Source organism: Carassius gibelio, chromosome A5, assembly GCF_023724105.1.
Source record: "Carassius gibelio isolate Cgi1373 ecotype wild population from Czech Republic chromosome A5, carGib1.2-hapl.c, whole genome shotgun sequence".
Taxonomy (NCBI): domain Eukaryota; kingdom Metazoa; phylum Chordata; class Actinopteri; order Cypriniformes; family Cyprinidae; genus Carassius; species Carassius gibelio.
Genome location: NC_068375.1, coordinates 15,232,413 through 15,248,788, shown reverse-complemented (window position 1 = coordinate 15,248,788; position 16,376 = coordinate 15,232,413). Strand labels below are relative to the sequence as shown.

Sequence of the window (16,376 nt, the reverse complement as noted above, 5' to 3'; positions counted from 1 at the left end):
ATATGTATTGGGAGGAAAGAGGAAGTCAATGGTTGAGAAGTAACAAATGCAGAATCCAAGACTGTCCCTGCATTCCAATTCATATGAAATTTGAATACTGTTTTGTTTATGGTTTTAGGTGGATCGAACACTGTAAAAAAAAAAAAAAAATGTAAAGTTGTAAGTAAAATTAAAACAACACCAAAAAGACAATAGTGTAAATAAAACAAAGCGATTGTTGTAGAATAAAATGCTATCCAAATTTATTTCCAATGAAAATTTAACTTTAAATTCAGTGTTACTTACAGTTTCTTTGTAATTAATTGTGAAATTTACTAGCAATTTCTTAGTGAAAATCGTCTCAGAAACCTTTAAGTTGGGCTGCAATACATCTTAAAATTAGTTATCACATTATAATATTAAGATATTATATTATTAATAATATTATTATAATATTCAGATTATAATATTAAACAATATTAGAATTATAAAATACAATATTAAAATGACATTATATTTTTCAATTCATTTACTTTTATTACAGCAGAAGTAACAGAAATATATATCAGCTTAGTTTTGGAGAATATTGTATTGGACAAAGGGGTGCCTTGGAGACAAAAACCAGTGGAATTGATCATGTAATAGCAGTCTTTCTGCCATCACTCCTGCAGGCCCATGTCAAGGCTCAGTTGTCCAAGAAGACGCAGCTGCTGGCCATCATGAGCAGAAAGCACCAGGAACTGGAGAGCAGGCTGGATGACATGATCACACGCATCCACAAGGAGACACAGGAGATCAAAGAATTAGAGCAACAACTTACTGATGGTGAGGAACTTTTTTACAATGTTGTTTTTTTAACCTTTTTTAACCTGAAAAAAATCATCAAATAAGCTAAAAGAAACAATCTCCGATCTTTCAGGTCAGATCGCTGCTAATGAAGCACTCAAGCGTGACCTGGAGGGCATCATCTCAGGTCTCCAGGAGTATCTGCAGGGCGTGAAGGACCAAGCACGGAGAGCCCAGTTAGACTGCAGACGTCTGCAGCTAGAGAAAGATGCTCTGCAACGCTTCCTGTGTGAGAAGGAGCTGCAGTGCACACAGCTGGAGAAAGAAGCTCTCGGTGCTAAAAGCGCACAGGAGGTTGGGGTCTGTTTTTGACATAAAGCAGTAGTTTTAATACGCCACTAAGTCAAATCAGCATTATCATATTGTTTGTTGTGTTATAGGAGCTTCAGTGTCAGCAGCAGGTGTTGGAGGATCTGAGGAAGGAGAATGAAGAGCTGAAGCAGGCTCAGGGGCAGGTCAGTGAATATGAAGCAGAGCTGGAGACGCAGCTGCAGGAGAGAGACTCTGAGGCCACACAACTGAAGGAGGAGCTGGGCAGACTGCGTCGACTCAGTCAAGTAAGAAATGTGTTCATACATTTTTTTCATATTTGTGCATAAGATAGTGCCATTTTTTCCCATTTATTTTGGAAAAATGTCACATTTACAGATGGAGCACTCTGCACTGCAGGCGGAGTTGCAGAAAGAAAGACAGGCAAAAGAGAATGCTTTGGCACAGATGCAGATGGCTGCCGACAGAGAGCTTGAGAACACAGAGCTTCTGCAACAGGTCAACGCTCTTCAGGTGTGTTACTGCACAACTGACCTCATACCAGAATAATAAAAGCCCAGTCAGACCTTTTCCTCTATTAGAAGAAGAGGATTCTTGGAAAGACCAAAGGATGCACTGCTGTTAGCTCATTCAAACCCTTCTCAGAGCCTGTAAAAATGTGTACTTTACATTCTGATGCTTGTTGATGTATGAGAATCATTCAACCTCACATCTTTCAATCCCTGGCTGAAAAAAATTATTTTGTAGGAGGAAAGAAACAGTCTTAAGGAGAAAGTGGATGCTCTTCAGGATGATTTGGAACAGGTTAGAGAGGAGCTTCTTTGCCCAGAAAGTGTGACTAAATATTTAGGAGAGCTGAGAAGAGGCATAGCTACAGGACAAGAGGAATTAAGGTATTATAGATTCGTATTGGATATTTTAGTAAGTAATTATAAGAAGTGGACTGTGGCTACAGATGGTGATATGTCTTTGTTATCCTGCCCTGTTGCAGCTTTGAAGACCTTGGGGAACCAGTGAACAAGAAATTAATGGAGCTACAACAGGAGGTGCATCGTGTGGTATCTGCTGCTCGGAGAGATCGAGACGAGGCCCAGCGCTGTCAGGACAGACTTGCTGGAGAGATGAGTTCGCTCAAAGAGAGACTCAGGAAGTGCCAAGAAAGATACCAGGCTCAGGTGAGCTGATGTCATGGAATTCGAGTAATCATTATTTGAAATAAACTTTTCAGTTACATTGCCATTTCTAAAGTTCAGATGCTCACATATTGCAGTATATTGTCTTAGTATGAAGAGATGCTGATCTCCCTTTGTTTTATTCCAGCAGGCAGCAGAGAGACAGGATGAGGAGGCGGAGCTCAATAGATTGAGGAAAGAGCTGGAAGATGCTCAAGAGCAGCAGTACTTGATGCTGCAGCGTTTAGAGGAGACAGAAATGGACAGGGATCGTCTTCTTGCTGAATTAGAAGGACAAGATAAACAGGTACAAGAATGAGAGCGATTGTTATTTTTATTTATTATGTTTTATATATATATATATATATTTCCTACCTTTTTGATTTTCTTCTGTTTTTTGGAGTGGCTGATTGGTTATTCCAGGCTGAATTTTCTTCAGCCTTCCTCCTCCCCAGCTCCACCTGTCTAGATCTGCTATGAGGTTGAAATGTAATGCAAAGTTAGGGAACCTTAGCAAGGAAAAAATACTTTTGGACCCTGTGGACACTCCGTCAGAGTTTATAGTTACCAATTCCATTAAAGAAATGCCATGATTAATTTATTGCACAATAGAGCTTAACTTGTATTTAGGATATTGCTTTCAGCAGCTTTGTATTTAATAGTTTGTTGTCTTTCTAGGTGAAAGATGAGGAGAGTCAGACTCAGGAGCAGCTAGAATCTCTCAGTCTGGAGTTGCAGGCGCTCAGGAGATCATTTTCCTCTGCTGACAGAATGGCTGCCCAACAATTGATGGCAGCGAAGGACAAACTTCACTCTCTTCATAGCACTATAGAGAAAATACATCAGGAGAGAGCAGCGGTAAGACACAGGGCAAACTACTTGAGATCTTTCAGGACCAAAATCTCTGTGAGAGAAGTTCACTGTTAACAATCTGTTTATATGTATGTAGAATTCAGAGGAGTTACAGAGTACCAAGATTCAGGCTGCGCAGGCCATTCAGGACTTGACTAATGCTGAAGCAGAAATTGATGTTCTCCAGAAGCTTTTGAGAGACAGGGTAATGTGTCTGCTCAGAGTCTTCAGACTTCAGTCTTCAGTTTTATCCTCCTTTCCACTTCAATATTCTGAATACGATTGTCCCTAGCAGTGTTGGGGGTAATCCATTACAAGTAACGCGAGTTACATATCAGATTACTTTATTAAAGTAACTAGTAAAGTAATGCATTACTTTTTTCAAAAAAGTAACGCCAGTTACCTCTTTTTCCATTTATTGACTGACAAGTACAGAGTACAGAGGTATTGTGTGCACTGTGTGAACATGATTTAGAATGTGCATTAATTCATCCAAATCGAGAGAGAAAAAAAAAAGATTTAGTATTCATCAAAATGAATTAAAACAGTGAAATGCAAACTCATATGAATATGAAGCAAACCTTCAATAATAAAATATGTTAAATAACACGTGTATAATCCCGTTTTATTAACTAATGTCTTATCTTTGATAACCCAGTTCAACCATACTGATAAGCAAAAATGACTTTAGATAAACTAACAATTGAGCTTCATTGTTTTTTTTTTATTGCTGAAGAATGTGGAACCTTCTTTTCCTGTGTTGTTCTGTCCAGACGCGAATTTACATTTCCTTCAAGCCGAGGTTTATTCATTACACTTTTTGGCTTGAAAAGGCTTTTAAATTTGCTATAAATAGAATCAAGGCCTGCTCATATTTAAAAAGTAACCAAAAGTAACACAATAGTAACTTAACGCATTACTTTCCATAAAAAGCAACTAAGTAATCTAATTAGTTACTTTTTTAGGGAGAAAATGCAGTAATGCATTACTTTTAAAAGTAACCTTCCCCAACACTGGTCCCTAGTGGCAGGCAGTAACACTGAACTTTCAAAATTGGTTGTGAAGTACGGTAGTCAACATTTGTCCTAAAACCGAAACAATTCCCATTCTTGTCTTAGGATAACTTTTATGAACTTTTTTTGATCCACTTCAACTGTTAACTACTGTAGATATTAGATAGTGTTGGATAAAGTGAAAAGGTACCTTTACTTAACTAATGTACTGTCCCCGCCTCTATGTTAACCCATTATCTGATTTCTGTAGGTCCATGAGACAAACAGTGTCCCAATCTCGAGTATTCAACAGCAAGAATTGGACAGATTAAACCAAACCCTGAAAAGACAACAGGCCCAAACCAAACGTCTCAGAGATCAACTAGCACAAGCCAAAGCAGGTTTGTGTGCCATCTTTACATAGCAGCCCCTCAAAACAGCCAAGCATCATGGTGGCATGTTTTGTGGCCATGTTTCCTTCAATGCAAAAATGGGATTTGTTATATATTGTGGTTTATTTAGCTAACAACGGAGATCTAGAAGAGCTGCTGGAAGAGATTGGAACCCTGAAGGAGACTCTCCTACAGCAGAATAACTTCCTGTCCAGTTTAGGAGATCCTCCACCAAACACAGGATGTTGGCACTATGTACCATCCAATCAAAATGTAAGAAATCCTGTTTTGAAACATGATAAAAGGAATGCACTTCTAAATGTAAATGCCTTTGTTTTTTGTAATCCTCATGTTATTTGTCCTCAGGCCCCTAGTTTTGGATCTCAGGGCACACAAGACTCAGGACTGGGCTCTGTGCACCCACAGTCCCCTGAGAGAGGCCAGAGGTCCGGCCACAGAGCACACAGAGAGAGAAGACCTCCTGTTAATAGAGGATACTGGGTCTATTCACCCCATCCAAACCCTCATGGAAAGAGAGGCAAGTGCCATTGAACCCCAATTCAGAGTCCTCATGGTCAATATCATGTCAGCGCTGTAATATCTGTCCTCATGTCTCATCAGAATCACAGATGTTCAGAGACAGTGGAAAAGAGAGCGATGTAGAGGGCGTGTCTGGAACACGCTTCACGCCTCCATCAGTCTCTGCTGGATTTACTCTACCTGATGGTACTGCTTTTCCTCCTGGATCATTTATCTACAATCACCCTGTGCCTGGCCTTCCTATTGGCTCAAGTACAGTCCTCTATGGGCCGGCCCCTGATGGAGCCAGGCTGGTGTATGGACCTCCTCCCAGCAATCTTACCATTCCTCTGGTGCCCAGTGGAATGCTGCACTGTAACGTTCCTGGACATCAGGACTTGGTATGAGATATGTAGATTTCAACTTAATTAAGCACATTATTTCCTGTTGAACTACACTGCAGGGTTACATTGATTTTAATGTACTGTATAAAAGTTACAAAACGACATTCTGCTCTTAATCAGAATTTGGTCATATTCCAGTTATGTGAGCTAGACTTCAAAAGTTTGCGATCAGAACGTTTTTTGTTTTTCAGAAATTAATTATTTATTATCATTAGATCGATGAAAAGTTACATTAAATACATAATTGTTGCAAAATATTTCTATTTCAAATTAATTCTGTTGAACTTCTATTCATCATAGATTCATACAATTCATAATAAGAAATGTTACTTGAGCACCAAATTAGCATATTAAAACGATTTCTGAAGGATCGTGTAACACTTTTTATTTAACTTTGGTGAGCATAAAAGGCATATAAATATCTCACCGACCCCAAACTGTTCTACTATTTCCATTATTTTCAAGATAAATGGTCTTGGTTTGTGTTTCAGGAGCGAGATCTGAAGAAGGCAGAGCGCAGGCTGAGAGAGGAGTGTGCTGATAGAGCTCACAGTGAGAAAGAACAGCAAGCACTTCAGGACAAAACAACAGACTTACAGCAGGAAATCAAACATCTGCGCAGGACTGTCCACACACTGCAGCGCCACGCGTCAGTCAGCATGTCAACACCAATATAACTTACTCAGTTTAGACTTAATAACACATTACACCTCTGAAATGTACACTACATGTGTATAAAATATCATATGCCTTTCTGTTTTTGGTTCATCAGGAGTGGGCTGGAAAGCTCACATGCAGAGGAGGAGCAGTGTGTCCTGGGAGAGGTGGAGTGTGTGGAGAAAACCCTGCTGAAGCGCAGAGCAGAGCTCAGAGAGGCTGACAGACTGCTGCTAGAGGCTGAGACAGAGCTCAAAGACACTGGAGCCAAGGTCTGACACTACTGTTCCTAGTATTGGGGAGCCACACTACTAACTTGACTCAGTTTTTCAGTGCCATGACAAAAGCACAGTATAGCTCATGCCCGCTTTCTCTCTTCATTGCTTTTCTGTCATTTCTTCTAGCCCCTTTCACACTGCACGTCAGACCCGGCAAATTGCCAGAACATTGCCGGGTCGCCTTCTGTGTGAAAGCAAACACGTAGCGGGATTGATTCCGGCATTGAACCAGGGTCTAATGCCGTGTCGTAGTGATGACGAACATTATCGCGTGACTCTTTTACCAGCTGTTTTGAAGGAAGATCAACGTTCGTGACGAAAAAATATGTGCAAACTGTAATGAAGCAGAGATCAGTTAGTTCCTCACTTTCCGCGCTGACGCCGAGATCGTTAGCTTGCTTCAGTGAAAGTATAACTTGCCTAACGTTTTCGACTCGTTCATTACACGTCATGCCCTGATGTCACGTGTCATTACGGGATCTTTACGGGTTGTGTGTGAAAGCACCTACATATCCCGGGTAATCACTGGCAGTATGAAAGTGCAAAATCTAGCGACCCGGGAACAATTGCCAGAACACTTTACCCGTCTATTTGCCGGAATCGCAGTGTGAAAGGGGCTTCTGTGTCATAATTCAGTCTACACTCCCTACACGATAATTATTTAGCTAAATATGGCTGTTTATCACAGCGTTTTTGAATTAGTATATCAATTATTTCAATGAAGGCTTTTATTTGTTTTGTTCTCATTTAATTATTTTGTGAATATTTATATTAGTTTGGCTTAATGACTACTGTTAGCTTTCCCAACACTGGTCTTTCTAAATATATGCATCATTTCTTATAAGAAGATGCTAATGATGTGATGCATGTGTGTTTTCAGACCAAAGAGAGCGTGAAGCGCTACAATGAGGCCAGGAGGCGAGTGGAAGAGACAGAACGAGAGCTGGTGGAGATTGAACAGAGAGCTCAAGACAGTGCCACACAGCTAGTGCAAACCAATCAACAGCTCAGGTTAACACAACTGCCACACATTTCTCCATAATCCTTAACACTGCCGTATGTAATTTACATAATACATCATCCAAGCAAAAATCATGAGAATTTCGAATTTTCCGTCTGCTTACAAATGGTCTACTTTTAAATAAAGCATGACCGCAGCATTTTAGTCTGTTCTGTGAGAGTGTGTCAAGTTTTGTTTGAGCTGGAGCTATTAGCCAAAGTTCAGACTTGTAAATGTGCTGATGCAGGAATCTTCAAGAGGAGGTCGAGGAGCTGCAGAAAAGAAAAGAGGACCAAGAACACACTCTGCATGAAGTAGAGCAGGTCCTCGCATGTCAAGATGCAAAGTTTCGAGAGCTCAACAGAAAGCTGGAAAGAGCAACTGTCAGGTGCGACAGCTGTCATTACAGTAAATCACTGAATGCAGGAAAGTTCTCTCCGCTGAACTGTCGCTCTCTTCTACATAGACTGGAAACTGCTGAGAAAGAGCTCCGAAAGACCCAGAGCCTGGAGGTGAAGCTCTTGCAGAGCTGCAGAGAGACGGAAGACTGTCTGACACAACGCAAAACAGACCTGGATGAAGTCAACGCTCAGGTAACAGTTAAGATTAAATAGATTATAAAAAACATTTATAATGCAACAAATTACATTGGTTAAAATAAATGTTGTTCTTTTCATGTTGTTCTTTTTTATCAATCACAGTTTCCATAAAAATATTATGCACCACAACGGTTTATATTAATAATCATAACAAATGTTTATTGAGCCCCAAATGAGCATATTAGAATGATTTCTGAAAGATCATGTGACTAGAGTAATGATGCTGGGAATTCAGCTTTAGCATCACTGGAATAAATTACATTTTAAAATATACTTAAATAGAAAACGGTTATTTATTTATATTAAATAGCAGTAATATTTCACAATATTGCTGTTTTATGTGTGATCATTAATTAAATGCAGCCATTTTAAGCATTACAAAAAAAGAGACCCCATACGTTTAAATGGTATTGTATAGCTAAAAAGACTTCATGGGTTTCTTGTGTGGGGGTACAGGTTGTGCTGCAGCAGGAGGAGCTGTCTTTGCTGGACAGGAAGATGGAGCAGTGGACAAAGGAAGAGGAAGTGATGAGAGTTAGTGTGGAGAAACACAGGCAGGGCCTGTTGGATGTGCTCAGACAGGGAGAGGAGGATGCCCAACTCTTGAGCCAGCGCATTCAGGTTTTTCTCATGCACAAAATATTATGTCCAGTGTTAAATATGTAGAAAGTTCTTTTGATGGATACTTATGAGCGGTCTGGTTATGTGTAGGAGCTCCATGTGGATGTGCAGTCTCTGGCTGTACAGAAGGGAGAGCTGGACTCTCAGCTGTCCGAGAGGAAAACCAGACTGGCACAGTATAAGAAAGAGCAGCAGAAAGAGGAGGAAAGCCTGCAGAACATCCATTCAGCCATCAAAAAACATAAAGCAGGTCTGTTCTAGTAGAGTGGCATGTCAACATCTAGCTCAAACAATTGTGTGAGTGGCAGATGAAAGGTGTAAAGAGACAAGGGGTGTATTGTTTAGCACTGTCACTTCCATTACAGTGCTAAACAATTCACAATGACTGCATGAGATGGTTTCTGTCACAATACCCTGAGGGCCAATCCTTTGTTGCCACTCTTTTTGGTCTGGTTTTCTGTGGTATATTTTACATTAGTGACAATGTAAGCAGGCTTACTAAAATAAAGAAACCTAGTTATCTAGCTGGATAATAGAAAAGAGGTTATGTCAAAACTGAATATTTTTTTGCATCAATTGTTTACCACCAGCAAAATAAATGTATACAGTAGTTAAAGGGACAATAAGTAACTTTTTAGGTATTTTATTATCTAAAATCAATATTTTTATTCATAAATATGCCCTCAATGGTGTACAAATACCTATGCCAATGTTTAAACTAATCCTCGTAAATGAAGAATTTATTATCTTTATATACATGGGACGGGTAGGTCGACGGAGGCTTCCATGTAGTTCCGCCATCTTGCAAAACTATAATAGCATAGAGGGACAAAAAGTACTAAGCCAACGCGTTTCCACAACGCATTTTCGGTCAGAGCCAGAAACGCAGGTGCAGAGCAGTGAGAGGCGCTTGAAACTGCACCGGCAAGTTTAAAAGTCTGGATTGCATTCTTATTATGGACCATACATATGCGCGCCACAGGAGAAGAAAACATCGTCGCCAAAACAGTCAAAAATAGAACGTAAAAGGAAACGTGACCGTAGATTACAGAAAACAAGAGTTAATGTCGGGGAAGCTTTTTCTAGGTGGAAAGAGCTAATGCTTGATAAAGATTTCAAAAGAGATGCTGAAGTGGCCAGTTTTCTTCTCGACAGGTAAGTCAGTGTTACAATCTATATTACAATATTTTTTTTATATCTAACAATGCACATTATTCAGAAAATATAACGAATAAAGAAGACATAACTACTAATTACAATATTTCATGTTTTCCACAGTCAGTAATTCATACTGTAACATTCGTTTGTTTATGGTCATGTTGCTGTTTGTTTGAAATAACACACCTGTTCAACCAGAAGGAAAACTCGACGAAGTGCTATTAGAAGACATCCCGTCAAAGCTTTTTGGTACATATCGCCTACCGTAGATGCAACGCGCATATGAAAAAGCGAGGCGCTGGAGAGCAAAATTAGTTTGAATGCAAAATACAATTTCACCACTAGATGGGAGTAATTCCTACTTAGTGTCCCTTTAAGATAAAAAAATTGATAGTTACATTTTATTTGAATATTCTTTAATTTTCATAGTTTTATAAATTATATATTTTTTGTAAGAAAACGTTAAGAAATCTAAAAATATTTCTAGCAAATATAAAATTATCTTTTGTGGTGGATCCAGTGAATATGTAAAGCAAAAGTCAAAAAGTTACTGCAGAGAAGGTTGCAAACAGATGCTGCTTGTGGTGCAGAAATGACTTTTGTGGAAAAAACTGTTTTCTTTTTTTTTCTTTTTTTTGTATAACTTATTTTTGAAAGCTGACAGAGTGGAAAAAACTGCAAATAGTATCAGTTTGGGAAGTATTGTTGTTCACCTAATTAATGTTCAGATGTGTGGAATTTGTATTTAGAGCTGAAGCATGTGCTGGAAATGGTCCAGTTGGAGAGTGGGGAATTAGAGAGTGTGAAGCTTCAGCATAAGCAGAAACTGGACCAGCTAGAGAAGAGCCAGGAAACTCTGCTGCAGGTCAGCCCTAAACATTTCACTTTTAGCTGTACTGTCAAAAATAAGTGAAATGCTCGTTTTCACTCAATATCCTGTTAATCTTGAGTACCTATAGAGTAGTACTGCATCCTTCATAACTCCAAAAAGTCTTTTGTTTTATTATATTCATAAGAGAAAGATAGTCTATACCGATTTTTCCTGGAAAAACACGACCGGCTGGAGGCGTGACGTGTGGGCGGAGCTGAAGAATCACGAGCGCCAGTAGGCTTTTGCGTTGAGAGCGTTTGGAAGCTGTGACATTACCTTGAGGAAAAAACCATCATCCAAAACAAACCATGGCTAACAGTCAGATTCAGCGTATATTTATGATCCAGAATCAGATCCCGAGGCTGAAACTGAATGAGAGCAGCAGCAGCAATGACTCGCTCCGAGTGGGGCTCGAACCCGGGTCTCCGGCATGGGAGGGGACGCACTAACAAGGAGGCAGAGATATTTGAAGCAGTTTTACTCACCGCCTGCGGTTCCAACACACGATCGTGACCCTTTTTCGTTGGGATTGCATCATCCTTAAGAAATAAACGATACGCAAATCCGTCGTCAAACTGGGCCTTGTTTGTAAAACAAGCATCTTCGAAATGCAGGGAACAAACACAAACACTTGCACAACTCCGTTGATGCTCTGTAAAAATAAACTCCATCCACTGGTCCCTTAATGCTGTTTCTCTTTTGGTAATCTGTGCAGGGTTGTCTTGCCCTGGCAACCAAAAACACACTTCTTTTGTGACATTTCGCGACGCTCTCGCTCTGATCAGTGAATGTCTCTGCTCTGCTCTGCTATACGGGAGCGCGCGCTCTTCCGGCAGAAGTGCCTTAGGACCCATATAAGGAAATTCCGCTCCATCTAACGTCACACAGAGCCATACTCGAAAAAAAACTTTCCGAAACTTGTGACAAACCGGAAGGAGTATTTTTGGAACAGAAATACTCCTTCAAACGTACAACTTAATTTTTGAAACTTTGTTCATGTTTAGCATGGGAATCCAACTCTTTAACAGTGTAAAAAACTCAGTATGCATGAAATAGCATTTCACCCCCCCTTTAATGTGAGACATTAACATTGGAGTGTCTGCTGCTCAGGTGCGTGTGGAACTGCAGTGTGTGCAGCAGGAGCTACAGGAGCAGCGTGCGGAGGCTGAGAGTCAGATGAACCTGCTGGAGAAAGAGAGAGCAGAGCTGCACACTCTCCAACAGAAGAGTCTCGACCTGCAGCAGCAAACAGACTCAGCAGTCCAAGAGAGGAGCAGTCTGCAGGAACAGTGCAGAAACCTGGAGGCCAGACGGACACACGCTCAGAGGTAACCTATGGAACATTTCAAAGATTTTTGCCATTGTCTGAACTACCATTTGAGACTTTCGAGACTGCCACGTCAATATTCGATAGAGCTGCCACTTTGTCAATTGATTTCTTTTTCATAAATATGCATTAAAATACAGATGGAAATCTGGTTAATTTTGACTAGACATCATGTTGAAATACTCTTATGTAGTGCACTTTTTGAGGAACCAAAGTAGCCATTGAGTGTATGACCATAAATTATCTAGACTTGATAGGATTCATGTTTATGGTGTAGCTTTAATGGAATGTATTGCTGTGGTTTCAGGTGTTTGGAAGCAACAGAGGCGAGGGCGAGGGCGGCAGAAACAGAGCTGCTTAGACTACAGACTGAGCTGGACAAACTACAACAGGACCAGAAACACGCACACGACCTGCATCAGGAGATCAGCAGAGACACGGCAGCCTTGCAGCAGCATCATGAGGGTATCCACTCGACAGTTATACTTTAACATCAGCTCTTATGTGTTTATTTTAAAACCACTCACTGAGATGCTTGTTTTTACCCACAGAGGAGTTGAGCAGATTGAAGAAACAGCTGGTGGAATCCCAAACTCAGTTAGATGAGATCAGAGAGGTGAGTTTACAGCAAGACGCTGCTGATCTACTGGAGGTTACTGTCCTATAGCGTGAAAAGTGTTTATTTTATTTTGCGTACAGGAGGTGACAGCTGCAAGGAGGCAACGGGAAGAGCTTGTGAAGCAACAGAAGGAGCAAAAGGCCGAACTGCAGGAGAAAGAGGAGAAGATCAGGAGGAGACAACAGAAGCTAGACAGACTGAGTCAACAGCTGCAGGAGCTCAAGGAAGAAGTGGTTATGAAACAGACCCAGCTTGAAGAACATGAAAAGGTGAAGTGAAACTGTGATCTGACAGACATTTTAAGACCTTTATCCTTTGAAACTGGATGATGAATGATCTTACAGGCATAATTCACCCAAAAGTCATAATTTATTCAACTTTTTAAATTAAAAGTCCATTATGGTTTTCTTATAAAATCTAAATTTTCAGTTATAAAATACTGGAATGAAAGTGTTTACATACAATAATTAACATACTTACAGTGAAGCTGTGGCTTTTATCTCAAGGTTGCTTTTTTAATACTCAAGTTGAGTTTTAACACTCAAGGCCTTTTTTGCTACTTTTACCATTTTGAAGAAAAATACTGTAATATATGAACAGTGATAGACTATGATTATATTGACCAAAGCAGTAGTTGATCTTTTGAGGGAGTGCAGCTAAAAAATGTATTTTGCTGCATTTTTTAGGTAACTATCATCCATCCCAGTAACATCTCCATTTGATCTATTTTTGAAGAACTGAGAAACTGTGGCAGACTTTGAGTTTGTCAAAGCATTATATGCGAGGCATGATGTGGGCAACCCGAATTTGAGTCGTTTTCTGGGGGTCTTAGAGTAATGAGGTCATCATATGTGTGTGCAGCTGGTGAGGGTGCAGCAGCAGCAGAGCACTGATCTGGAGCTGCAGCACAGTCTGAGGCAGAAGAAGTTGCAGTCCCAGCTGCAGGCAGTAGAGAGCGCTCTGGCCCTCAGGCTGGAGCAGATGGAGCAGGCCGCAGCTGCAGAAATGGACCTGCAGAGGGAGCGCAAACAGTGCACTGCACTACAAGAGCAGGTGGATAAACTAGGTGAGATGCATGAGCAACATTACCATGTGTTCCCTTACATTTAGCCTGATAAATGCAGATCGGCTTGCCTCTGTTGTTCTGAAGTGTGAGTGTGTGTTTAGAGCAGAAGGTGTGTGAGCGGGACTCCAGACTCCAGCATGCTGTAGAGGAGACCCATCACCTGCAGGAGGCTCTACTCTCTAGCAGGACAAGCGCCGAGGGACGTCAGGAAGCCCAAAGCTACTACACCCACACAAACAGGCAAAAACTGCAGGGAGTGGAAAAGGTGATTGGCTCACTGATTCATCTAATGGCCCATAGAGCTGTTGCATAGGTGCTATAGCATTAAGGGCATTCACAGTATTAAAGTGATAGTTCACCCAAAATTAAATGTTGTTCCAAACCTGTATGATGTATTACTTTTGTGCTATATAAAGGACGGTATTTTAAAGAATTTCTCAGGTTCAGTAGTTATAGACCCCATGTACTCTCATTATATGTATGCACAACTCATTCTTCAAAATACCTTCTGATATATCTTCATTTCATTTATTTCAGTGTTACTTTAGTATTATTTGTATACTATCATAGTATTTCTTAATATATTGAATTAGAGTTTATTTTCTTTCTTTTTTTCTTTCTTTTCAGTTTGAAGTTTTAGTAATTTTGTAATGTGATTTTCATAGTTTATATTTCTATTTAGCTTTCATTTAATTAAAATTTCATGTTTTTTTAATTAGAACTTTAATATCATTTTAGAACTTTTCTCATTTGAATTAGTTTTAATTATAAAACCTATATGTAATTATATTTAATAACTTTTTAACTTCAAACTTAACTTATTTGTATTGTTTTATTTACATTTTAAATAGATTTAAGTACTTCAACATAAGCTTATTTTGTTTCAGTTAATTGACAATTCAACATTTCTAATTTTTTCATCTACATTTTTCATCTAAAGTTTATATTTTAGCTTTATTTAAGATATATAAATGTACTTAATAATATCAACACTGTAAAGTTTATTTATCTGATATTTGGTAATTTTAAGATTACCAGCATTGGCTTGCTTGGCCAAGTGGTGGTAAAATATTTGAAAGACTAGGAGAAATATCAAATGCCATATTTCATAAAGCAGTAATCAGAATTAGACTGTAAGTATGGTACTGTCATTGGGGATATTGTGCTGACTTTTCCTTTATTCTACAAAGTCTGTGGTTGCCTCTGGCTGTGTGCTTTGTTGTGGTTTATAGCCATCAGAATAACTTGAGCTTGTTTCAGGAGCGTATACGGCTCCAAAGGGATCTGCTGACCGTGGAAAAAGCCGCTCAAGAAACCCATAAACAAGCCAGAACGCTGCAGGAACAGCTCAGAACCATTTCCCAAGAGCTGCTCTGCCTCAAAGACAAGGTACAAACAGGAAATAGCACTGTAACACACCACATCTGTTTGCTGTAATAGATCTGTTGCAGATAAACATGTTTGTTCTGCTTGTTTTGCACATTTGCTAATCAGTAAATATGAGGAAGATGAAATGGCTGTCATGTGCTTCTCTCAGCTGCAGAGCCAAGAGGAGGGCAACACTCGGCTGTGTGAGATCAAGGACAGTGTGCGCTCTGTGAGGTCACAGGTTGACAGTGGGCTGAAGGAGCTGGAGTCCCCCTCTAGTGCCTCCTCAGACACAGACAGCATGAAAGAGAACCATTTCGGTGTTAAACTATCTGTGGGGAACCCGGCATACAACACCAAGGTGAGCCTTTCCATATGCACCGCCTAAACAAGTGTTTTAGTATGGGAGATCTGGGTGTGAAAATACACAGATTAGTGATTCTCATGTAGGGGATCTGGGCCGTCTTGATGATAGTTATGAAAATTATTTCAGGTAAATCAAATCGAGCACTAAAATAGGTTAGAACTACTAACCTTAACAACTGAATCTAAATATTTATCATTTAAATTCACCTTTCTTAAAGGGATAGAGGCAAAATATTATGTCAGAATTTACTCATCCAAACTTTGGGGATATTTTGAAGAATGATGGTAACCAAACCATTTCGGTTGTCACTGACTTAAATTGTATGGACAAAAAATACAATGGAAACCAGATGGAGCTAAAACTGTTTGGTTACCATCATTCTTTCATTTCTGGGTGAACAATCAGCTTTCATTTAATTTTTCTTCTAAGAACGATATAGATATACTGATATACCTTGATATAATGTGTGACGTAGCCTAATTTTACAAGTGTGTTTTCTAGACCTGTGAAAGTCAGGTAAATTAATCAAATCTTAAAATGCAATGGGCATTATTTTAATATAGCGAATACACATTTTACTAGTTTTGGCAAGCAATTTTATCTGGTAAAAATATATTTTTACATCCTTAGCCTAATTCATTGTCCAGTGCATTGTTAATGACTGTAGAATCACAGTAGAATAATTATAATTTAAATTAATTAATTATTTTGAATTTAAAGAGACTAGGACTGCCTGTAGATTAAGTTTTGAAAACAATATTAGGAGGCTTTTGAACATCGTTGTGGACTGCAGTGGCCTTGGAGTCAAAACAAGTTGGCAATCACTGCTCTAAGGTAATGTTTACTTCACTTTACAGCGCTGAAAATAAGATAACAAATGACCAAAAAGTAGCTCATATGACTTTGTTTGGAAGATTTCTTCAGCTCATATCTTATTTCTGCTTATGTATTTTCAAACCTGGCACTTTTGCAAACCATGTATTGTTAATGCATCAGGAGTTGAGATGCAGTCAGCAGTG

General features: G+C 39.5%; 1 protein-coding gene across 5 annotated transcripts in view; it reads left to right on the top strand.

Moving 5' to 3' along the window:
- LOC127996304 (centriolin) overlaps window positions 1-16,376 on the top strand; it is a 34,027-nt gene that overhangs the window by 16,006 nt on the left and 1,645 nt on the right. For 3 of the 5 annotated variants that reach the window (XR_008169229.1, XM_052591935.1, XM_052591939.1), the window contains 29 exons: window positions 651-804; window positions 899-1,119; window positions 1,206-1,382; window positions 1,474-1,608; window positions 1,843-1,988; window positions 2,087-2,270; window positions 2,416-2,574; window positions 2,946-3,125; window positions 3,217-3,324; window positions 4,383-4,512; window positions 4,634-4,776; window positions 4,870-5,041; window positions 5,125-5,423; window positions 5,918-6,075; window positions 6,199-6,355; window positions 7,242-7,372; window positions 7,609-7,749; window positions 7,828-7,954; window positions 8,417-8,581; window positions 8,672-8,831; window positions 10,489-10,604; window positions 11,721-11,938; window positions 12,245-12,402; window positions 12,489-12,553; window positions 12,637-12,825; window positions 13,418-13,622; window positions 13,724-13,887; window positions 14,883-15,011; window positions 15,160-15,351. Coding sequence is in view for 4 of the 5 variants with exons in the window: in XM_052591935.1 (XP_052447895.1) it covers window positions 651-804; window positions 899-1,119; window positions 1,206-1,382; window positions 1,474-1,608; window positions 1,843-1,988; window positions 2,087-2,270; window positions 2,416-2,574; window positions 2,946-3,125; window positions 3,217-3,324; window positions 4,383-4,512; window positions 4,634-4,776; window positions 4,870-5,041; window positions 5,125-5,423; window positions 5,918-6,075; window positions 6,199-6,355; window positions 7,242-7,372; window positions 7,609-7,749; window positions 7,828-7,954; window positions 8,417-8,581; window positions 8,672-8,831; window positions 10,489-10,604; window positions 11,721-11,938; window positions 12,245-12,402; window positions 12,489-12,553; window positions 12,637-12,825; window positions 13,418-13,622; window positions 13,724-13,887; window positions 14,883-15,011; window positions 15,160-15,351 (4,683 nt within the window). In the remaining variant the exon portion in view is untranslated. Of the gene's footprint in view, window positions 1-650; window positions 805-898; window positions 1,120-1,205; window positions 1,383-1,473; window positions 1,609-1,842; window positions 1,989-2,086; window positions 2,271-2,415; window positions 2,575-2,945; window positions 3,126-3,216; window positions 3,325-4,382; window positions 4,513-4,633; window positions 4,777-4,869; window positions 5,042-5,124; window positions 5,424-5,917; window positions 6,076-6,198; window positions 6,356-7,241; window positions 7,373-7,608; window positions 7,750-7,827; window positions 7,955-8,416; window positions 8,582-8,671; window positions 8,832-10,488; window positions 10,605-11,720; window positions 11,939-12,244; window positions 12,403-12,488; window positions 12,554-12,636; window positions 12,826-13,417; window positions 13,623-13,723; window positions 13,888-14,882; window positions 15,012-15,159; window positions 15,352-16,376 lie in introns of those variants that run through there. The other 2 variants (XM_052591936.1, XM_052591937.1) reach the window with 2 other exon arrangements.